The sequence below is a fragment of the Tetrao urogallus genome, assembly GCF_951394365.1.
Source record: "Tetrao urogallus genome assembly, chromosome: Z".
NCBI classification, from domain to species: domain Eukaryota; kingdom Metazoa; phylum Chordata; class Aves; order Galliformes; family Phasianidae; genus Tetrao; species Tetrao urogallus.
Genome location: NC_136816.1, coordinates 21,460,692 through 21,485,800, shown reverse-complemented (window position 1 = coordinate 21,485,800; position 25,109 = coordinate 21,460,692). Strand labels below are relative to the sequence as shown.

General features: G+C 40.8%; 1 protein-coding gene across 1 annotated transcript; it reads right to left on the bottom strand.

Annotated features, from left to right (window-relative positions):
* Window positions 1-1,597: 1,597 nt before the first annotated feature.
* Window positions 1,598-24,567, bottom strand: LMNB1 (lamin B1; the record flags this gene model as incomplete). The annotated part of the gene is made up of 11 exons (XM_079548946.1): window positions 1,598-1,639; window positions 4,214-4,318; window positions 4,986-5,105; window positions 5,523-5,627; window positions 6,897-7,122; window positions 8,101-8,321; window positions 11,152-11,277; window positions 12,397-12,567; window positions 15,328-15,453; window positions 16,597-16,753; window positions 24,212-24,567. The coding sequence occupies 11 exons, from the start codon at window positions 24,565-24,567 to the stop codon at window positions 1,598-1,600; spliced, it is 1,755 nt and encodes a 584-aa protein (XP_079405072.1).
* Between the last annotated feature and the right edge of the window lie 542 nt (window positions 24,568-25,109).

Sequence of the window (25,109 nt, the reverse complement as noted above, 5' to 3'; positions counted from 1 at the left end):
GTTTTGAAAACAAATAAGAAATGGAATAAACAGTTTACTACAATGTAAGTGTTCATTTATACAGGTAACGCCTGTAACACCACTATCTCAGACTATAATAGAAAAACATTCTTAGGAAAAACAATTAGACATAATGAGAATATTACAGGATATGAAGTAATACTGAAATTATATGAAAATACTACATAAATACAAATGCTCACATTTAAATAGGAAATTAAAAGAAGTTTTACTTCAGGGTCTAATGCAGTTGTTTAAGCCAATGTTACTACCAAAAGGAGGAGACCCACCAATCTCTGTCCATCCACATAAGCCTCGGCCACCTCTAACTTCTGCTGGCAAAAATTCAGAATGTCGTGATGTAGTTCATCAGGACAGAAACTGATTCAACATGGAAGACACTAAGAAGTTCTGTTTTTCAAGAAACTGATAGCAAAAAAGCACAATGAATTCCCATGATTCTGACCATTAAAAAAACCTTCAGATCAAGACAAAGGTAACTACAGAAACAGTTATGTACACTTTGAATAAAGGTCCAAAGAATTCATTTTTGAAATGTCAATTTGTTCCTCATTATTTTAAGAGAAATCTTACAAATCAAGTGCCACTGTTCCACTTACATGCAGGTTTTTCCAAGTTCAAATCCTATCAGTTCTAAATACCTAGCAATCATTCAACTTTTAACTCCATTTTATCACAAAACAAATTTCAAAACCTTAATCTGAAGTGTCTATACAGAGATACTTTACTCTTTATTCAAAGTTTTCAAACAGTAGGTAAATGCAAAAAGAACTGAAACTTTCCACATTGACAGAATTACAGTTGTTTTCCATAGAAACATAGACTAGATTTCTAGAAGACTTGGATTTGTTCCTAAAAACTGTAAACAAGCAAAGCAATCAATATTAAAATTGACTTTGTTACAAAAAAAACATGTAAGCAAATTTAAGCTGTTACACTACCTTAACAATACAACTAACACACTTAACATGAATCCCCTTTTCAGAATAAGAAACCTAAGCAAACAAAGTAGCAATAGAAAGTTTTTTTTTACTGCATCCTTCGTGAGTTGAGTGCTTACATGATTTTATGGTTTATCCCCTTCTTTTTTTTAAAAAAAAAGTCTATTTTCTATAAGAAAGTTGTTTATCTTTGATTGCGCTGTAATACGAAAATGTCTTCAGTACAAAAAGTTCATAGTATTGAAAATGCCTTTCCCTTCCCAAACAGCACCTAAGTATAAAGAAGTCAACAGTAGATGGCTGGAGTGGTGTTGTCTGACAAAAATCAATCCCTGGAATGCAGAAACTTCTTAAGTTTCTATTTAAAAAAAAGACTGGCATATAAAACTAGGGGTAGGGAATGTCATTTTCAAACAGTACACAAAGTTCAGAATCACCAGTTTATGTCCTAACAACAAGTTACAGATACAGTTTCTTTTACAAAACTTCATTTTCAATGTCAGGAAATTAAGGCCATTAGACTTTCAGCTTAAGAACTCACAGAAATAAGCTACAAAAATACATTGTGCTTTTGAGAAGGCTATTCTGTAGACAATGATCACCATTATTTGAAGAACCTGGATGACTGGAAAGAGTTACATGATCGCACAGCTTCTGTCAGATTTTCTTGGGCTCCCCTGTCACAAACAAAAAAGTCATGATTGGAAAAAATTCAACAGCAAGATATTCAGAAATCAAAAACAGTATAATTATATATATTATTAATATAATACACACATATTATCAGTGTACAATTACTAGCTTGGTATGGTCTAAGCAAATTGTAATACAATGTCTTGACCCTATGAAGTAAAGGAATGCTTGATATCCTGTTAAGTGAGGTAATGGAAGATGGGCACCACTGTAGGAGACTGAGAAGTAAGTGAGAAGCAAATACTTGGTAGAAGAGTAAAAAGGAGACCACCACAGTAACGATATGAGAGAAAGTTGGAGGAAGGAGCCTTGCAAGGCAAGTATTCCTCCAGACTGATTTCCTTATCTTGTGAAGATTATACAGACCTGCTTCTTGCAACAAGCAGACTTAGTGGGGAAGGAAGAGATGTGGCAAACTGCACCTGTACTCAGTTCAGCAGAGTGACAAAGACAGCCACTGAAGCCCCTCCAGCCCATTTCCAGAATACACCAAATCTTGAACTGTGCTTGTGCAGAGGTAGAGCCATATATCAGTCACAACATTAGAGGAGACCTGGCAACCATCTGAGACCCCAGACTCATTTCTGAAACATTCTGAAGAAGCACTTTACTTCTCCTTAAGGGCCACAAAGACAAAGAAGGTAGTCCTTTACCTGCCCTTTCAGGTGTGCACATCTTCCATGGCAGGAACAATCACTGCTGAATCCAAGGGTGAGAACTGTCTCTTTGTATCTTTATTTTTATTTCTCTCTTTTTCTCCCTCTTTTCAAGTTATATTAGAACAGATGCAAGTTGATTCATCATAGCTTACCACTAAAACTGCATTTCTTACGTAGTACCAATAATCACATTCCCTAGGAAATTTGAAACTACTCTTGTTTGAATAAACTCATTAGCCAACCATCCGTTGTCATTTCACCTTACTGTGCCCCAAGGAGACCTCACACCTTACAACTTCCATACTTACCCAGGGTAGCTCGAAGTCATGACAATCAGAAATAACAAAGGCCATGCTGTAGTTTATAGCTAAAAGCATCATTGAGATTACACAGCTGGTGAATACAGTAGTGAGCACATACAAATACGTCAGAAGTTTTTATTTAAAAAAATCCACTAATATTTCTTTTACTGACAAGCTAACGCTGCTTTAGCTGAAGAGCACACCCCAGAAACCAAGCTGCCACAGGATGCACTTCAATAATGAAAAACTGTAGTAAAAGCTTGCACCTGTATTCAGTGCCACTAAGATACAACTCAGTCACAGGCCGAAAACATGCCTGGCAAAAAACCATGATTTCTCAAGCAGTCAGCTCTCTTCATTTTTTCCTGCAGATTTACATACCTAACTTTAATTACTGTTCTATGTTCACTCTCCTGACCAACATTAATACCCATACTAACTGAAAAATAAGTTTTAGCTAAAGGAGCAAAATATCTATAAGATGTGTGACCAGAAGGCCAAGGGAGGTGATCCTGATCCTCTGTTTTGTGCTGGTGAGGCCTCACCTGGAGTACTGCGTCCAGATGTGGAGTCCTCAGTACAGGAGAGGCATGGACCTGTTGAAGCACACCCAGAGGGCAGCCACAAAAATGATCCAGGGGATGGAACACCTCTCCTATGAGGAAAGGCTGAAAGTGCTGAGGGTGTTCAGCCTGGAGAAGAGAAGGCTGAGGGGAGACAGTGGCATTTCATTATCTAAAGGGGAGCTACAGGAAAGAAGAGGACAGACTCTTCAGCAGGGTCCGTGGTGGCAGAAAAACGTAAATGGTTTCAAGCTCAAAGAGGGTAGATTTATGTTAGATATTAGGAAAAAATCTTTTACAGTGAGGTGGTAAGGCACTGGAAAAGGTTGCCTAGTAATGTGATTGATGCCCCATCCCTGCAGACTTTTAAGTGAGGTTGCATCAGGCCCTGTCAACCAGAACTGGCTGTGGTATCCCTGTTTGTTGCAGCAGAGCTGGACTAGATGACAATCAAGAGGCCCCTTCCAACACTAAGGAATTTATGATTATATGGTCTTGGCCTTGGAGGAACTTATTTGCCCATTACAATTACTGTCTTTTTAGAAAGCTACTTGGTTAAAGCAGTAACACCAAACTCAGAATGCAAAACACTCAGTACGCTGTATCTGAGTATTCTCTCATCTTTCAAAGCACTTTATACTGTCACTGCAGGTTCACACCTCTGCCTTTAGAGTTGCGTTTTTTCATCATGCCTGACACTTTCACTCCTAGAGGAAATGAAAGATTTAAGTTCCATAAGTAAGCAACTACAATTTTATGTACTGACTGAAGGCAAACACCATACATTTCCCTCAGTCCAATTGCATCAGAAAGTTTAAGAAAATCCCGTATCTTCCTACTAATTTTAATAATTCTTAAAACAGTTATGTTTTAATTCAATTACTGATTTAACAAAACAAAAACAACAGAACAGCCATGTTCAAACAGTTATGACACTTATGTAAAAAAAAAAATCCCTCCTTATACATGTCTTTTCCTTTTCAATCTAAGCAAATTTGTTAAGACAGTAGTCTGGACAAGCCTTAACAAAATACCTGTTGGTGGACAACATCTCCTTCAAGAATTTCTTCACCTTCCTCCTCCTCCTCTTCTCCTTCATTTACAGTTGTTTTAAAGACAGTGCTTCTCTGAGCAACTTCCTGAAAAGGAGTTACATTTTTAATAACAGACTCTTCCAAGAGCTCATGATGATCTACTTGTATTTTGAGAAAGCGGAATGCCACCTGTTCAGACAGCCAACTGTACAGTTTGTCTGTGCACTGGAGCACATGGAAAGTATATACACAACACTCCTAACACTTCAGTTGTAAATCCCTTAACAATTAAAAAACTTCCTAAAAATGCACATCAAGCCTTCTTCCCCCATAACTATTACAAGAAATTTGTATTTTAGTATTTTACCTCGATTGCTACATGTCATAGTCACTGATCTACTTAAAATTAAAACTTGTTTTCCTAACCCCTCATTAACATAGTTTTCATGGGAACAAAATAAAAACAGAGCACTGAAAAGTTTACTAATATCTTTTACCTTCAAAATTGAGGCACCCCCATCAGAGCAATGTCAGAACAAATGGAGTATATAAAATTTGTAAGTTTTCTCAACGCTGCACACCTTAACTGCAATTAAATTCAAGAAAAATGCACAGTATGCTTGGCTAAAAGTAGCAGGAGAAAATTTTACTACAGTCTCACACACACTGAAGTGCAAAGAACTAACAGTGGTTCTACCTATATCTTTACAAGGCTAGATGCTGGAGTGGCAATATAGTCAAATGCAAGTTTGACACATCTGAATTACGTTACCTCCCCCTGAGAATTTTTCAGCACAACTTTCACATCTTCACCAGTGCCCCAGGAATTCTGGTTCTTCCAGATGAGGTCAGTGGGAGGGCTAGCAGTCACTCCAGCATTTGCAGCCCAAATCTGTTAAAAGTCACAAATGAATGTTACTTGTTAGTCTTACATAATTCACTTCCATTTTAGGTGACACCACTGAATCTCTACCAGTTAAGAAAAATGAAGTCTCACTCCAGCTACTATTTTTTTTTTTAAACATTAAAATAGCTTTACTTTTTTAACATGAACAGACACTTTTGAATATGCAAATGCACCTACTTACAGTCAAAATTATTGTTGCATATATAAAGTAAGTTTCTAAGAAATGTGACTCTGTTCACTAAAAATTACCCTTCCCAACAGATGATACAATGAATGCTAAATATAGGTGATTTTTTTTTTCCCATCTGTATGGGAAGAACAAAAAAACATTACTGACTTACTGACATACAAGAATTAACCTAAAGCCAGTTTGAGCTGAACAGGTGAAGCTTGACAACTTACTGTAACAGTCTGTCCTGCCTTCAGTACATATCTTGAGGTATATCTGTAACTAGCAGAAGTGTCTCCTATTTTTCTGATCATCTCCCAACCTCCCATAGGTTGATCCTAAAAAGAAGGATAAAGTTTGTCAGCAGTTATTGTGTTAAACATGTAGGGTATTTTACACATATGGACATGATGCATATAAAATTTTGTATTTCTCTTCAGCACATAAATAGCTACAGTTTTAGGCAAGCTGATCTCTTCTTATTCCAGGTTAAGTTTCAATACATTCCACTTCTCCATTTCGACATCACCCTTTTTTAAATTAGTGTATTAGTTTGCTTCAGGCTTTTTTATACCTTAGTCCATATAAATGCACAAGTGTTAAGCCTTACAACATTTTGTCTAGCACTCCTGATCACTCCCACATACAATTTAGACTGCACTACAGACTGTTGCTGAAAACTTTATGCCTGACTAAGTGCAGTAACTATGAATCATATATGGCTACTTGAAGCTGATGGTTCAGCTATGGATAAACAAACGTGTAGCTAGAGGTCACCTATAATAGAAGGGAATCCCATATGGTGCAGAGGGAAGTTGCTGAAAAAAAATGGTTAGGGAAAAGTGGGAGGTCTTAACACACTAGAGCAAGTTAAACCTGTCTTTATAAACACTTAAACATAACACAGATTGGTTTTTTTTCCCTTTAAACAGAAGTTAAAATTCCTATCTTGGGCAGGACCAATTTAATGCAACAGTTGATGTCCTTCAAACAAAAGCATGAGTAATAGTCAAAGCATTTCTTTAAGTGAAATGCCTTTAAATATTGTCCCACTTCCCCACTGATGCAAACTGCAGCCTACCCACAGAAAAACAATCTGGAGAGGTTTTGGCATGAGCACATATTGCTCCTTCCAAAAACTGCAGATGCAACCAAGGAAAGAAGGAAAATTGTAACTTAAAGAAGACATACACAATATTAAAGAGAGTCTCTAATTAGTCAGTTAGACCTTCACAGACATTTAGAACTTCATTCTGCATTGGTGCTATTTCTTTTGGGCCTTCTTAAGGCAGAGAGAAACTTCTGAAGAAATAGTGCAAATGGACTTTAGGCTATCAATGATAATTGTAACTGTAAAGCCAGATCATCTGGCAAAGCAGAACTAAAGAGTTTGGCACCTTGAAAACCATTAAAAACAATCAGGAAATTGTTACTAACCCAGAATACTGTTGGAAAGAACATTCTGTGACACACTAATTTCTAACGGCCCTCTTTCATACAGCCTTAGTTCCAGAGTCAACATTAAGCCTGAGATGTGATATGGTGCTGAGAAAGCCTTCTACCTACTCAGCCTGCTGTAAAGACATGTGATATGAGCACTTTCAAACCTGTTCAGAGGTATTCTTCAAGCGGATGAATTTTCCATCAACATCTATCTCCTCAATAGAGATATTTCCAGTGGCAGAAGCTGAATGGGAGATGCTAACACTACTGCTGGCTTCAGATTCTTCCACATCAATTCTCTTCCTCTTTCCTCTGGTGGTACGTACACTACGGCTTGATGAAGCTCGCGAAACTGTCACTCGAGAAGATGGGCCTGGAGAAAGTCTAAGCCTAAATTGAAGAAAATCAGAATCACAAACTGTAGGGGTTGGAAGGACCTCTAGAGATCACTGAGTCTGGCCCTCTGCAAAGCAGGCCCCCTTGCAGCAGGCTGTATAGGTAGGCATCCAGACAGGTCATGAAATCTCCAGTGAAGGAGAATTCACAACCTCCCTGGGCAGCCTCTTCCAGTGCTCCATCAGGAAGCAAAAGGAAATAAAACAAATTATTCTACCCTCATTTAAAAACTTTCTTCATATCTTCTCCTGTTCCCACAGAATTACATAGCTAAAGGTAGATGAACATTGTAAACAAAAAACATTACATCAGAATTGAAGCTGTAATTACTTTAAAGAATTAAAATGTTGTCAAACAGCTCATTAATGCTCAGGGACATGAAAAACAGAAGACTACTATATTAACATAAAATCATCTGCACTACTGGGTAGCTGTAGTAAGTCCAAAAAGCTCACAAACAGCAACTGCACAACAGTCTTACAAGGACTTAAGTTTTGGTAGGAAATTTATACAAAAATGTCTGTGGCAAAACCACCATCAGTATTTCATCCCCACACAGAAAAATCAGCTGAGAGGAGTGCCAGTAAAAAAAACAAAGGAATACACAATTTCAAATCACAACTGTGACTTGCCAAGTCAAAGTTCTCAGTGCTGCTGAACTCTGTAGTCAGGTGTAGAAAGTGTAGCTATCTGCTGAATTAGGTTATCACAATAGCTATGACAGTATTAAATTAACCCATGCTTAAAGCAACGTGGATAACAACTCAGGGCTAACTCTCAACAGTGGAATAATATCTGTATCTTTGTAGAACAGTCATTGAAATACTCAAGAAAGTTTCTGTCACAGAGGTAAACGTGTGTCAGACACAAGGACGCAAAGAACAGCGTAAAGGGCTTAATGAAAGAACTGCCTTTTAACAGAGTTCGACAAGCAAGCACGCAGAGTCACCATGTTGCCACGTTCTTTCATACCTCTCCTCTTCGCTCTCCAGCAATTTGCGGTATGCACTGATTTCCATATCAAGTGCCAGTTTAACATCCAGAAGTTGTTCGTAGTCACTGAACTGCTGCTGCATTTGATTTCTCATCTCTGCCACTTCTCTCTCATTCTCAGCCAGTATTTTGCGACAGTTTTCCCGCTCCTTGGACAAGGCGTCCTCAAGCTCATGCACTCTATCTTGCCATGCTCTAGACTAGAAAGCATTGAAAAACAGTGGTCTAAAGGATAGCTCACTCTAATGTCAAAGCACTCCACTAACCAGGTAAGCTGAATTTCAGAATACCAGACTAAGCACCCTCTTTCTCTCTCTCCGAATTCAAACCCACCCACACTCATCATCCTGTTCTCCACATTTTCTTTAAAACCTTAAGTCCCAATGAAATTTTCAACTTACTTTAGAAGGCAAACATTTTCATATTTCAGAAAAATTAACTAAGTATTGCCACAGCTGAAGAAGAATGGAACTAAAAAGTCAGCGTGTTTAAAGATAACACAGGGTAGAACACACAGAAAATGAGCTTGGTGAACTTCAAAGCCTGTGGTACATAACTGTTTTTCAGCTCTCAGATGTATGTTCCTCGCCTCAGTTTACTGCTGCCAATTCTAAATTCTTGAAGAAGTTTATCTAAAGGAATAGTGAATGCCTGCCTGCCTACCAACATTTTCAACGTCTGCTGAAACTGCAGTGGCAATTGGTCCACAGAAAAGCTAATTTGCAAGGCATTGGCACAGGCTGCCTAGTGATGTGGTTGATACCTCACCCCTGGACTTTCAAGGTGAGGCTGGATCAGGCCTTGGACAACCTGTTCTAGCTCTGATGTCCCTGTTCATGGCAGCTGAGTTGGACTAGATGGCCTTCAGAGGTCCCCTTCCAACTCTAAGGATTCTACAATTCTATAATCTTAATACTGTATACACAGAAGGGAATATTTATCAAAGAATAACTAAATCACAACACCTTTAAGATCTACTTTCCCTGAGAGCATTTTTTCAGCCTGATGTTCTCTAAAATACTTTAACTGAAGGACAAAAAAAACCCAATAGTGCTCTAGAACCATGTTGTCTGGTTAAATCACCAAATTTGCTGTGAAGGCACATTACTCTAAAAGTCATCATAGTACAGCAATAGCAAAACAAGCAGCCTACCAGGCAGATGCAGAGGATCAGTTTAACTACATGCTGCTCTTAAGACTCAGATAGCGCTTAGTGTTACACAGAAGATTACAGAATTTGCTGAAATTCACAGCACATACCTCTGCAAATTTAGAAGTTTTTTAAACCTAGCAGCCAATTTAAGTTAGCAATATGACACTGACATTTAACTGAAGTTAGAAGGAAAAAACCAACACACTGACTGAGCCACCAGAACAATGACAATCACAATGTAAAGGCAGAAAAAAGAGCTAAGTAGCCAGAAGCCTTAATCCAATTCTTGTGCAACCTCATGCACACTGATTACACAACCTGGCCTACTTTAGAAATTAATTTTACTGTGTAACAGAAAAACTGGGAAGACTCATACCCAAAGTTATTAGGAAAGTGCATGAATGTTCTTCACCTGAAGTACACTGAATTTTGAAATTCTACAAGTCTACTATACAGCAGCAATACAATTCAAAATTCATCACTAATAATAGGAAGAATAAAAACTAAAAAATTACTAATTACTTATTGGAACAAAATACAAAGTCTTCATTGCATTCAACTGATAAGTAAGGTTCTGAAACGAGCTTCAGTAACAAGCATTAGTATCTGTCTAGCTTTTCACTCCAGATTTTCCAGTACACGACTATTTTGATCAAGTAAACTAGCACTGAATATGTGACTTGTCATAGGTTGTGTCACACTTCTATAAGCATGATCTGTATACTGTGACCTGACACTACGTCCGTTTAGCTTCAGCTCTACAAACCTCAAGTGTAGCTACTTGATGCACTTTGCCCTCTAATTTCATCCCAATCCTGGCACAATCATTCAATTTCATAATTTTAAAAATAGCTCTAGATTATAAGTGGGTCAAATATGGAAGAAGATATCAAGCAAACTGTTTATTTTAGCTCTGGCTTGGAATCATGCTTTGCCGAATACTGCACTAAAGCATTCAGATACTGAAGAAAAGAACTAAACTGTTTAAAACGTCAAGAATATACAGCTTGTGCTTAATACTGTCTTATCTAGAAAACAAAGAAGGGGTTCTGCACAGTTCTTACAAGACCTAATGTAATAGGATCAGATCCTTACTAGTACCATAAGATTTTTTTCAGTTTTCTCTACATTTGCTGGTACTAAGTTGAGATGAACTCTTGACTCCATAAAGGGTGGAGAGGTGTTGCAGAGATCTAGACAAATTAGAGAACTGGGCAGTCACCAGATGCACAAAGTTTAACAAGAGCACATGCTGCAAATTCTGTGAATCCTGCACTAGGGAAGGGGCAACCCTTGCTATACATACAGAATGGGGGATGAGTGGCTAGACAGCAGCTCCACAGAAAGGGATCAGGGTGTTCTGGCTGATGGCAAGTTGAACAAGAGCCAGCAGTGTGCCCTGGAGCCTAAAGGGCTAGCCCTGCCCTGGGGTGCAGCAGGCCCAGTGCTGCCACCAGGAGAGGAGGAAAGGGGCTGTCCTGTCTGCTCTGTGCAGCCTCACCTCCAGCACTACATGCAGATTTAGGCACCACAATATAAGAAGAACATAAAGATATTAGGAGTGTCCAAAAGAGGGCAACAAAGACTGTGAAGGGTCTGGAGGGCGAGGTGTGTGAGGACTGGCTGAGATCAATTGATTTGTCTGATCAAGAGCAGAGGCAGCTAACATGAGGCCTCATGGCAGCCTACATCCTTCAAATCTTCTGTAGCACAGAAGATCAACTTTGTCTAAAGAAGACATTACAAAAATAAGTTCAAACAGAACAACAGAACAGAAAACAAATTCGAAACACAGTGATGAACATACTTACAAAGTAAGGGAAAGAATTCACGTTAAAAATCAACAACTAATAAGACTGAACAGACAAACTTGTTACCTCTTTCTGAATATCGGCGATATGGGAAGACAGTGTTTCAATTCGCATACGACTTTCATGAAGTTCTTCTCTTACCGTGTTGGCTGTACAACTGTGCATCTCAGATGACTGTCTAATATTTTCAAGCTGCAAAAGATAAGATACCAACTTCAAAGTATCTTTAATTAAAAGAAAAACCCCGTCTCCAAACAAGATATATACAGTATGAAGGTGCAAAAGTTCCTCTCTCCAGCTCTAATATATTATAAAACATCTCCCTCTTCAGTGGTTAAATGTGGTGGTTCAATTATCATGTTTCAATTATTATGTTGATTGCTCTATCTAAAAACCACAGCTATCTGAACATTTATTGTAGGATTAACTCAACTCATTAAAAGTTTCCCTTGAAGACATTACTAAAACTGGAATGCTAAGTTCAGTTTTTACTAAAAAAAACAGTACGTATCTTTATATACTTAAATACTGTTTTTTAAGTATGTCTGAATAGACACTAACCTGAAATCATTGATTTTCTACAGAAGCAAGTAAACAACTGATGCTGATTATCAGACAACATGAGCACATTAGTTACGTGCCTTAAGATTACAGGTACCAATGCCATGATCACTGCTTCTTTATTTTAATTTATTACATCAAGTTCCAGTAATTTCGTTTTTAGACTGTTTAAAACATCCAAAAGGAAGCCTCAATTATAAAAGATTTTTCAGATTATAGGAAGATTTTTGCTAGATCTTATTTGAAATAACTTCCTTTCTCCTAGTTTTTTCAAGTCAGACCGAAGCCCTGAAGATAAGCAACTGCACAGTTTTCCAACTTTGTTTTTAAAAATACTGAACACTGTTCTAAAAAACACTAACTGCAATAAGAAGCCACAAGAATCAGGTTCAGTTGAGACATCAGGATCCTTCCTTATAAAAATTACAAAAATGCTGAATCATAGTAGAGGAAGGAAATGATGAAGTATAACTGATTTCAGTTTGAGTAGGGTTTCACCCTTCTATAAATGCAGAAATGACTGGGTGTGGTCAAGGTCTCCACACAAGAATTTTGATATAGGGTTTGATATGGAGTGCTGTCTTCTCAGCAAGCCATGCTACAAATGTAGATATACCTTCAAAAACATGGTGACTTTAACCCAAATGCCAAAATAAAATCCTCTGAAATCTAAGAAATTGTTAGGATATCCCTCCACTAAACAAAGCAAAATATAGTAAATCAGACAACTGCATGAAAGAACATTCTCACTTTGCTACTATAAGTCTGTTCGAGCTCCTCTTTGTACAGTTTCACTTGTGCGTCATGCTGCTCTCTTATTTCCTTCAGTGCTTGGGCCAGTTTATACTCATATTCTATTTGACGCCCAGAGTCAACTTCAACTAAGCGAGTTTCATGTTTTCTTCTTGTCTCCTTGATTTCCTAAGAAAAATAAAAAGACAAGAATCACCATTTAATAAATGACAAAAAGCAAGTTTTAGAATCTGACTATCCAATAAGCAGACTGCAATAGAAATTTCAGCTAGTCTTGTGAGTCTTTATTGGAGAAGTTGAGAACTTCACACTAGATATGAAGGGGGAGTGTGGGTTAAAATTCAGCTCACTAGTGATGAGCCTGGGGGAATGACATCAGGGTCGGGAGTGAAGCCAACAGCTGAGCTGAAATGCATCTACACCAAAGCACACAGCATGGGCAACAAACAGGAAGAGCTAGAAGCCATTGTGTGGCAAGCAAACTGTGACTTAGTTGCCATTACAGAAACATGGTGGGATCACTCACATAACTGGAGTACTGCAACAGATGGTTATAAGCTCTTCAGAAGGAACAGGCAAGCAAGGAGGGGTGGTTGTGTGGTTGTGAGTTTTTGAGTGTTTTGATGCTGTAAAGCTTGGAGCTGGGAATGATAAGGTCAAGACCCTATGGGTAAGGATCTAGGGAAAGGCCAAGAAAGCTCACATCTTAGGGGGTCTGTTATAGACATTCTAACCAGGATGAAGAGACAGACAAGGCGTTCTACAAGCAACTGCCAGAAGTCATGCAATCACCAGCCCTTGTTCTGGTGAGGTACTTCAACTTCCCTGATTTATGCAGGAAATACAACACAGCCCAGAGGAAGCCGTATAGAAGACTTGAGTGTGTGGAAATAATAGCCTGACACCGCTGGAGCCCACCACGGGAGGTGCTCTCCTAGACCTGCTGCTCACAAACAGAAGGACTGGTGGGAGATGTGGTGACTGGGAGTTGTCTTGGGGAGAACAACCATGAAATCATAAGAGTTCTTCATTTTTGGTGAAGTCAGGAGCAGGGGGTCAGCAGAACTGCTACCCTGGACTTCCAGAGGGCAGATTTTGAGCTGTTCAGGACATTGATAGAAAGGATCCCTTGGGAATCAGTCCCAAAGGATAAAGAGGTCCAAGAAGGCTGGAAATTCCTCAAGAAGGAAGTCTGAAAGGTGAAGCACTAGGCTATTCCCCTGTGCCATAAGATGAGCAGCAGAGAAGACAATCAGCATAGCTTAACAGGGAACTTTTGCTAAGATTCTGGGAGAAAAAAAATTGCTTCCCCATAGAAGAAGGGACAGGCAACTCAGGGAAAGTACAAAGTTGCTAGCATATACAGTAGAAATATAAGAGAGGCAGAAGCCAAGTGTGGGCTCAACCTGGCCACTCTAGCAAGAGACAAAAAAAAAAAGCCTTTATTAATACATTATCAGTAACAGGAGGGTGAAGGACAATCTCTGTCCTTCACTGCATGTGATGGAAAACAAAACCACTGAGGATAAGGAAAAAGCTGATGTTCTCAGTGCCTTCTTTGCATCTGAGTCCTCTACACTCACACCAGTTATCCTTGGGGCACTCAGCCTCCTGACTTGGGAGTCTGGGATGGAGAGTAAAAAAAGCCCTAACAATTCAGGAGAAATTAGAGACCTACTACTCCATCTGGACTGTCACAAGTCCATGGGGCCAGCTGAGATCCACTCGAGGGTGCTGAGAGAACTGGCAGAGGTGATTGCCAAGCTGGGTCCACAAACTATCAGAGTTCCTGGTCAACTGCAGAGGTCTCAGAGGACTGGAGGCTTGTCAATATTAGAGAATGAGGTGGATGAGGAAAAGGCTGTTGATGTAGTCTGCCTAAACTTCAGCAAAGCCTTTGACACCATCTCCCACAGTATTCTCCTGGAGAGATGGCAACCAATGGCTTGGACAGGTACACTTTTTCTGGGTTATAAACTGGCTGGAGGGTCAGGTCCAGAGGATGGTGATGACTGGAGTTAAAACCAGCTGGCATCCAGTCAAGAGCTGTCTTCCTCAGAGGTCAGTACTGGAGTTCTGTCCTGTTTAATACCTTTAATGATTATTTGGATGAGGAAATTGAGTGCACTCACAGAAGGCTGCAGATGCTACTAAGGAGTGGGGAAGTGTTAATCTATGCGATGGTAGAAAGGCCCTACACAGGGATCTGGTCAGGCTGGATCACTGAGCTGAGACCAAAGGGATGAAATTCAACAGGACCAAGTACTGGGTCCTGAACTTTGATCACAACAACCCCAGGCAACTCTTCAGGCCTAGGGCAAAATAGCTGCAAGGCTGTGCAGAGGAAAAGGATCTGTGGGGTGTTGGTTAATACTCAGCTAAACATGAGCCAGCAGTAAGCCCAGATGGCCAAGAAGGCCAACAGCATCCTGGCTTGTGCCAGCAGTGTAGCCAGCAGGACTAGGGAGGTGATCATCCCCCTGTTCTTAACACCGGTGAGGCCCCACCTCAAGTACTGTGTTCAGTGCCAAGCCCCTCACTACAAGACAAAGGCCATGGAGTGTGTGTAGAGAAGGAGAATGAAGCTGGTGGTGAAGAGCCTAGAGCACAAGTCTTATGAGTAGCAGTTGAGGAAATGAAGACTGTTTAGTGTGGAGAAGAGGAGGCTTAGGGGTGACCTTATCACTCTCTAAAATGACCCAAAAGGAGGTTGCAACGAGGTGACATGACACCCAAAGCTATTTCACCATTTATAAGAGCTCTGAGTTCATGTTATGTGCTTGTAATAAAAAGATGAAAACCTAGATACAAGAGAAGTAAATTCTGCTCAGAATGGGCGTTCAAAAAGTTATTCTATTACTTCAGAATGACCTTTCAGTTATCCTTTGTCCTTTAAAAACACAAATTTTTTATACTAAGAAAATTTACCTCCTCATACATATTCTTACGGAATTCCAAATCCTCAATGAGGCTCTGACAACGATTTTCAAGATCCACCTTCTGTAAAGTTTCATCAGCAAGTTCTTTCTTGGCCGCAGCTAAAGAAATCTCAAGCTTTAGGAAAAAAACACAAAAGCTCAGCATGATTATGTAGCAAAACTTGCATAACACAAATAACTCATCTGCCTACTGATACATTAAATAGATATTAAGGCTGAGGTTGACAATCAAGTCTAGTATTTAAAAGCAATGATTTTTTTCTCCTTTGTGATTGCTTGCACAAGTGAATAACAGATTCTGCACACTGATAAGATTCATGCTGGTGATAAATGTCCTAAAATGTCCTAACAAGCCTTCATTTTTTCTACTTGACAAAGAACAGCTTCCTGGTTTCAGACGTCTCCTAGACTCATGCAAGGCATTTTTTTGTTGGTCTTGGTTTTCTTTTTGCTTAAAATCACAGTTAAGATACTTCAAAGGGTCAACAAAACTGTAAGATTTTTTTACTTGCTATCAGATGTCCCGTAGACAGAGAGCTACAAACAGAACTATAAAGAATGAAGATAATCATAAAAGTAGGAAAAGTAGGAAATACTTTTAAGTTCCAGCATTCCAACCCAACTTGCTTTCAGGAAGTATCTTCAAGAAGAATCAAATATGTTCTCAGTACATTTTTCATTACCCGCTATGAAAGACAGCTACAGCTTCTCTCCTCCAGCCATCTCTCATTGCTTCATCAATTCTTATTTTTACTAAATAATTATCCCAGTTCTCTTAAGGAATCTTCCTTGCTGCAATTTAAAGCTATCAGTTTTTGGTTGGTTTGGACTGGCACAGACAACTGACTACAGCAGTCCTGTAATTGAAGGCTACAGCTCCACTTTCTACAGTAAGTCCAAGGTCCATTGCACTTTTCAGATTCTTTCTGGAAGAACAGTACTGAACCAGTTACTCATTTATATCAGTGACCTCAGTCACCCCACAAAATACTTCTCCAGTTTAAGTCTGTTTTGAACTCTTGATATGTTCGTCTACAGAAGTATGATCCTTTATACTCTGCCAAGCCTGGAATTTTAAAAGCACTCTACCATTCATGCTATAAATAAACTGAACCATACTGAACATACACCTATTCCATACTTTTGTTAAATTCTGACAGCAAACCCGAAGTTCTAGATTTGCATTCTTGTTTTGGCAACAAAGTTGCATTTTACCACAATGACACCAGTTCCTTAGTTAATTATTTCTTTTCCTCACCTGTACAATTTGATCTCTTAAATCCTCAAGTTCTTCTTCCTGACTCCTCTTATCACCCAGTGCTGTGGCCAGCGCAGCTTCCTTAGCATTTAACGCTGCTTCAAACTCTCGAAGTTTGACTTGAGCTGCATTAAGATCAGAATCCTTTTTTGCATAGCTGGAATAAAACAGAAAGCAGTAAGAACAGAAACGCCCCAAAGTAGACAAGCAAAACAAGGTGCAATCTAAACACTTCATTCATTTAATTTACTTTTGTTTAAAAACAAACTATTTAGTTCTGATCTCTTATACTACAAATTACTTAGTACTTCACTCGAACAGTAGAAACTTCATTATAGAGGAAATTGTGTGACAAAAGATTTTGTAAGTGCTGTATGCATGGAAAGTGAAAACTGGTTAATCAAAGTTGCTTTTCGTTTTCTCCTTCACAAGCCACTGTAAAAATGTCCTATCCCCTGAGTTTTAATAGGTAGAAATAAGTTGCTCCCATTAACAGGCCCTTTCCATAGAGTGGAAACAAATAATCTCAGCAGCCCTTTTTATCCATGCAGGAACTTGTACAGATCAACAGTCCAGCCTGCAAACGGTCCGCTTTCAACCAACAAGCTTCTAAATCAAAATTGAAGTTCACTATGTACAAGGTAACACCCCATGAACAGAAGCTGTAATATAGCAAGTTACTTTGCTATACTTTGCTATACTACACCCTTCTAATCATACATCATGACTAAATTCCACAGGTCAGAGGAAAGATACCCAAATATTTTTTACATAGTAGTCTGCTATCAACAAAACTGCAGTAGTGATGAGGTAGAAGTATCTTTATTTTTAAAGAGGCCAACATTATTTTCAAATTATTGTTCAAACTAGTTGTCAGGTCTTTATAGGTGCCCAAATGGGGTTATTCTCTAAGGCATATGCAAACAAGGCAAGCAAGTGAGAAAAGAAAGATACTTCTAAAAGTTGAAATACTTCCTCTCTGGGATATCCATGCTTCTCAGGTGAAGGAAGCAGCACACAAAAATTCTAAATATTTACAATCAAGCCATAAGCCATTCTACAAGAGTAAATGGATTAGGACAACAGCTAGCAGATTTCAGTTTCCACATTTCCTTGGGGAAGAAAAATAGAATTCATAACACTAAAAAGAGGAATCTAGAAACCAGTAAAGACTCTTAAGAACTAGATCCTAAGGGCCAGAGCATGAATACAGCCAGTACTTTTCAAATCAAAGCACTGCACTTACAAGCATCAACAGCAAAGCTTCTCAGCAAAATGAGACTAGCATCAGATCAACACACAGTTTTGAAGAGAAGCTTAAATTTGTGGCTTTTCCAAGATTACATGCAAGTACATGCAATTAATAACAATTTCCAAGAGAAAAGGGTGTGCAGAAGGCTTAACACAACGTGTATGAATCATTTTGGAGGCGATTTAGGCCGTACAGCCACCAGATGGCGGGCTTTATGTAACAGACTTAGCTTTAAGCCAAACCCACCTCCTCTGAATGACACAGCACACTGATGTGGTACACAGTACAACTGATGTCAAGAATTGAGAATCTTGTTTTCAAGAATTTATTAACATTTCTGCTGCTCAGTGCTATCCATTTGCTCAATGGGGTTTTACATATGACTGCTTAGACCCAATAGCTGGGTTCATCCACCTGATCACAGAAAGTAATTTAGGTTTTGGCCACATGGGTCCCCAACTTCCAAGCTCCCTTTGTTATTCACCAGAAACCCTCTACTCTGTCCTTCCTCTCCTTCTCAGGCCTGTTAGAACTCCACTGTACAAGAACACCTGAATGACACTGAAGGTGGAAAAAAAAAAAAAAAAAAAAAGGGAGAAGTATCACATGATGGTATGAACACAACAGAAACCTCTCCATCTTCTAAGACTGATGAGGACCCATCAAGCTCTGAGCATCACTGGATAACACTTTTCAAAAAACATGCAGAAATGGCCTCACTCACGCTCTCACAAAGCTTCAGACTGAAATCAAGCCTGTCAAGGTGGATCCTAAAACTACAAGTCTGGTCCTCAAAGTAGGGCATGTATACAAGAGTGCAATCCTATCTGAATTATCCTGAACTCTAAAAATGAGAAGATTCCATCTGTGACCGAGGTCACAAAAGGGAAAAAGGCAGAACTGAAGCGTTATTAGTTATATATGCCATAAGTTGCCTCAATCAAAGAGCTTATCTGAACATACTCTCAGGAAGAAAACAAATGGGAGCTCAACAATTTTAATGCTGAAAGCCAGACTAAATCTCAGCACCCCATCAGCACCTTCCCAGCCCTAAAGGAATATGGAAAAGAGCAACAAGATCAGAAAAACCTCTCAGCATCACATGTATACCCCACACACCTAGTAATTTCTGCCAGGAAGAACTTCAGAGTCCCAACAACAGCCAGCTTCTTCCACCACAAAAAGCTGAAGCTGCATTTCAAGACAACAAAAAAGCCCAAGCCCCAAGTACCTTCTTGCTGCCACGTTCAGCAATTACCTAGAACTGTACTCCAAGTAGTTTCACTCTTGAAAGCAATAGAAGCAAAGAATTGCTAGCCTGCCTCTTCAAAGAAGAAGCTTGCTTTTCTCTTTGGACTCTGAAGTGCATCTATTCATTCAAGCATCAATTCATTAATTTACAATTTATTTTGAAATAATGCAGAACTAAGATCTGACCAAAACCTAGCCAGTTGCTCTTTATTTTCTCTGTACTTCAGGGAGAACTTGTGCTTCAGAAATATAACCCACATCATTTAACACATAAAAACACTGCAGAGAGACTCTCAACTGGTATTACCTCACCACTCTCCCTAACAGAAGTTGCAGCCAATAGTACCTTAGATAAGGCCTTGCACAAACTGCCCTTCAGAAAGTAATGCCTCCTATTTATTTCCCTAGAAACTACAACACATACAAAGATCACAATATCACTTTATGATAGAAGAAATTGTCACTGCAACCACTCTTCTTCAACACAGTAACCACTATTAGCTAGTCATGAACAAGAGCCTGCTTTGCCACACAACAATCTGCATCAGTAGAGGTGACCCAGTGTTGTGGCTGCTGCTGCTGAAATGCATCACCTGCCTCACTGTGCCCACAGCCAGTTTGGTTTCCAAAAACATTCAGCAAGAGTCAGTGAATGTCAGTGGGTGCCATTTTTTCCCCACGGAAGAATTTAATGCCTCACCTTCACTATATTCACACTTCCATGTTGTACATCATTTTAGACAGCTCAGTTTGCTCACCATTCCCACTGTACAACTTGTAAAGCAGAATGAACAAGCACACAATCCTAAGGTAACATGGTTGTGTCTGGTTACCTGTGGCAGCTCATTCAAAACTAATAGAAAGCTCCCACAATGCCACTGGTGCTACCACTGCTCTGGTGCAGATCAGAGAAACAGACATGCCACTGAATCTCAGGGAAAGAGGAAGGCTCCCTTTTCATGCTCTTGCAACCACCCTTCCTCTTTCGTAAACTCTGAAGTTCATGAAACATCCTAGAATTTCCTGCAATTTCACTGAATTTCTTACTAAGCTAGCTGAAAAGCTACCTAGGAAACAAATAATTTTATACCAGTTTATACCAGGCTCAAGCTGAGCCTGGGCATGATTAAAGTTCCACTGAAGCTGACCAAGTGCAAAATGCCAGCAACCTAGGGGAGACCCTTTCCTTGTCTCCCACCACACACCGTTCATTCCTGACAGTATTTGGGCAGCCACATTAGAGGTAAGTGCTGCCAGCAGTAATTTCAAGGAACATTAATTTTTCAGACAATTTGTGAAACGACTATGTGAGTGTAACTAATGATAAAGCAGCTCACAGTTACATTTACTTAAGATTACACGGTAGCACACACTGTGCTGTTCTCCAGTCAAGTTGGGGAGGTGTGCATGCACGTGCAGAAACAAATCTAGTCACGCTAATTAAACAAGACATCAGGCATTGCTTTCCCATGTTTCTTCCCCTAAGGCACAGAATACAGTAAAGCTGCATTTTGAAAGAATACAATTTACAAAAACAGAAGGGCTATCTGTCAGAAAACATTAATGACTCTGTATACATATCAGCATGACAATAAACACCACCAGTTAAGCTCACTATTTATGTAAATTAATATATATAACCTGGTTCCAACTTCTTATTTCATCCACTTTAAACAGTTGAAAATGGTAACTGAAATCATGCTTATATGACCATCCCCATCACTCACCCCATTCTGAAGAGTTCAGTTGACTATGTGAATTGAAGAATTGTAGCCATCAGTTTTAGCAGACCCTTTGCACAAGAACTATATACATTAAACCACTGCTCAAAATTAATTGTTTTTATAGGTTCAAAAAAAAGATTCAAGTATAAGCATTTCTGGTTCAGTGAAGTTTGATGTGTTTCCATACCTAATTATTAGATAACTCAAGATACAGACACCTGTGATCAGTTGATTCAGTCCATGAGAGAGGTGATTCCACAGCTGCACTGCCTCCTTTGCTAGATGTATTTGTACACATCATAATCTTGACCAAACAAATCTTAAAACAGCAGTAAAGAGCTCACAGAACTTCAAAATGATGAGAGAACAGCACCAAAATGCTACCACATACTGTATTTCCAGTAAAAACACCACATTACAAACAGCCTGTTTATTCAGTGTCTGTAGTAGTACTCACAAAATTTCTGCAGAACACACTTAATGACTTTGTTTAATAAAACCCCACGGAAGGTAAAAAAAAAAAAAAACACTAAACAAAAGCAGGCATCAAAGCTTCAAAAGAGATGAAGAATAAGCTGTGTTGAGTTGTCTACATCAGGGTGTGAACATACAGCAGGCATCTGATAAACTAACATTCTCATAACTTCACTACATTTGGCAGCAGTAGATCTCCCACTCCATAACAGCTGGAATTTGTCACTACAGTTTGATTTCCAAATTTACTGCTTCAAGTTACCACTGCAAGTAGACACATACTTGTAGGATATGGTTACATCCTACTCCACGTGGAAGACATGCTCTTAGATCATTTACTCTTACATTTCACTTGTTTAAATTACAGTGAAACAAGTTAATTACTCCTCTCCTTATTTCCTTGGGATGACATCTCTAGGGTACACATGAGAACAGAGACAGGGTTCAGATTAAAGCTCAGCTGTTCCGTAGCCCCCAGACTTTACTGCACTTCTCAACATCACCCACAATAACAGGAATCGTAGAATGGCTTGGATTTGGAAAGCACTCCAAGAATCAAGCTCCAGTGCCCCCGCCACAGGCAGGGCTGCCAGCTGCAAGACAAAGAACAAGCAGGCTGCCCAGGGCCTCATGCAACCTGGCCTTGAACACCTGCAGGGATAGGGCATTCAAAGCTTCTCTGGGCAGTCTGTGCCAGTGCCACACCATCCCTTCAGTGAAAAACTTCCCCTTGACATCTGATCTAAATCATCCCTCCTTTTGTTTAAAACCATTCCACTCCTGTCCTGAAGCACACTTTGAAGAGTGTTATATTAGCTGCCCAAGACTGTGCCCTTAGTTCATTACAACACAGCACATGTGCACCACAGGAAACCCTGGAACAGCTGTTAGAACTTGGCTGGCAGGAATGCCACAGGGTTCTTCTGAACAGTTGCTCAGTGTATCAGCTGCACACTTGCAGAGCAATTCAAGCTACAAGGCAGTAACAGTTAGGTGTAATCCTAGCTGTTACCAATATTGCCTAGGCTATTACTGCTGAGTCTCACCTCAGAAATCCACTTCTGAATAAGGATGGAGAAAGTAGACCAACTGAAAGCAAAGCAGAATAACTAGAGAATTTAGCTCTTTAATAATAATAAATGCACAGAGCTAGCTGTCTGACAAAATCACCTTCTTACAAGTGACTGTACCCTACAATAGCTGATAATCAATGACCATTAAATCCTCTATCAGCATATTTGATAAATCATAATTTCTTTAAGTGAAAATTTATCTCTAACACATTGTCTGCTTTTACAGATAAGTGTACTTCAGTACTGGAAAGCCACCAGTGAAACTTCCAGAAGAGTTTCCTAAATGAGCTATTTAATAGTGTTATTGTGCTTTCTATAGCTGTTTTAGTTTCCATGGAAAATGACATAAGGCATTACTTTCAGAGCAGCTCATATATTTTTATACTGTAAGTAAACCACTACAGAAATTGGAAAGTAACCTGTAGCTTTGGTTTTTTGTGCACTGATTGGGCAGAAAGTCAAAAAACAGATTGTTGGAATTTAAAAAGAAAAGAATGAAGCACACCAGAAGAGCATTCTACCAACTAAAGAAAGCAGAGTTGTGAGAACAACTGGGTTTTCCACAGAAAAATCAAATAGCAGACAACGGCTAGCTGGACTGTGACTCCCTTTGCTCAGGGTCATACAACTGAACAGCCAACCATCTGTGCTCCTTCTGGATGAGGTGAATCCCCCATCCGCCTTCAGCATCCAGAAGTATTCTGCAAAGCCAGAATGTTTTTGTTTTTTTAACCGTAGATTGTCTTCACCCCAAGCTCACATGTAACAGCCATCAGCTTCTGAGGAGTGCCCATCCCTCCCATGAAGTCACAAAACGAATGTCAATCCATCTGTTTGTTTTTTTTTTTTTAATGGAAGTGTACCAGTGGTCACCAAAGAGTAACCAGAAGGACCACCCAATGATCAGAACGACATTATGCAAAAGCAAAGAGCCCAGAAGGCACTGAGCTGCCTGCAGACATGCAGAAACAGCTGTGTATTGGTTTACATGAGTGTCTTTTTCATTATGGAACTCAGAACTGAGACCAGATTTACGAGAAAATCAGAATTGACAGATTACATAAGATTCTTTTTCCCAAGCTTTTTACATCAGTGTAATCAAGATGAGCAAGATAAGCAATTGAATCAAGTCTGATTTTCAAGAACCAACACTCAGTGGAAGAAATCAGTTCTTTGTGCAGATTTTTGGGCTGTGCCATAAAACTTGCAATTCTGAGATTATCGTAAGATTGCTAAGGCTGGAAGAGACCTCTAAGATCACAGAACCCAACCATCAGCCCATCCCCACCATAACACTGCCCACGTCCCTCACTGCCATTGCTACATATTTCCTGAACACCTCCAGAGATGGTGATTCCACCACCTCCCTGGGCAGCCCGTGCCTCACCACCATTTTTCCTACTACCTAGTGACAGAGCCTGCCTTCACTTGAACATCCATAAAAAAAAACGTCCAGAAATTGTTCATTCGGGGCTTTAAACAAGCCCTGCTTATCACACACTCGTGCCTTTCCGTTAACACCCAACGGAAAGCGGCTTTAGACAGAGGAACGCCCACACCGACGCTCAGCACCACCGCGCTATCCCCGAGACCGCACGGCGGGGGGCGGAACGGCAACCCCCCCGTCCTGCCCCGGGGGCCCCGCACAGGGCTCTGCGCACGGCCGCGGGCTCCGTACGGGGTGGCGCTGCGGCCGCGGCGAGGCGGAGCCTCCGGCGCTCATTCATTCCGTGCCCGGCGGCCGCCGGCACACAACAACGGGGGGGCGGGGGCTCCGCGCTTTGCCCGCGCACTCTTCCCTCCTCAGGAAAGGAGGATCCGGCGTCCTCCAGCCCGCTCACCTGCTGAGAACCTGCTCGTGCTCGGCGCGCAACTTGCCCAGCTCGATCTGCAGCTTGGCCCGCTCCCTCGCCGTGTCGTCCAGCGTCTTACGTGCGTCGGCCAGCTCCGTCTCGAAAAGCTCCTTCAAGCCGCTGATCTCGCGGCCGCATACCTGCTCCCGCTCGGAGACGCGCCGCTGCAGCGCGCTGTTCTCCGTCTCCAGGCTGCGCACCTTATCTATGTAGACGGCCAGCCGGTCGTTCAGCTGCCGCAGTTCCTCCTTCTCCTGCAGCCTCGAGATGCGCGTGGGGCTCAGCGCTGCGCCGCCCGCAGCGCCCCGGGGCTGCGGCGACAGCGGTGCGGCTGCTGCCGCCATGGAGTACGGGGCGTTGGGATGAGGACGCGAGAGGGCTGAGCAGAAGAAGAGCGCCGAGCGGGATAAGACGGGGCACGGGCGGCCGCGTGCGGTAGCCGAAAGGCTCTTAGCGTACAGCAGTAACCGCGACCGACCCTACGCCCTCGAGGGCCCCCTACAATATGGCCGGCTCCACTTCTCTGCTTCCCCCCTATCCTGTAGCACTGCGTCACGTGGCGAGTTTTCAGCCAATAATACGCTGAGGACGGCCGCGCGCCTCGGGCTTTGTAGGCGGGGGCGCGATTCGAATCCCGCCGCCGCCGACATATAGATGAGCCCGCGCGCCAGTGAGGTCCCGCCCCACCCGCTGTGCTAAGGATCGGAACGCCCTGCATCGCGCCATCCTTTGTTGTGGCGCTGAGGGAAGGAATCCCCGTGCTACTCTGCTCCCCGCCTGTTTGCTTTTCCCGATAGCGTGGAAGCTGTGAGCTGTGATTTAAAAACAGCACTCAAGCCGACGCCTAGTTTTATCTGCCTCCTCGCATTGTAATACTCAAAGTGTG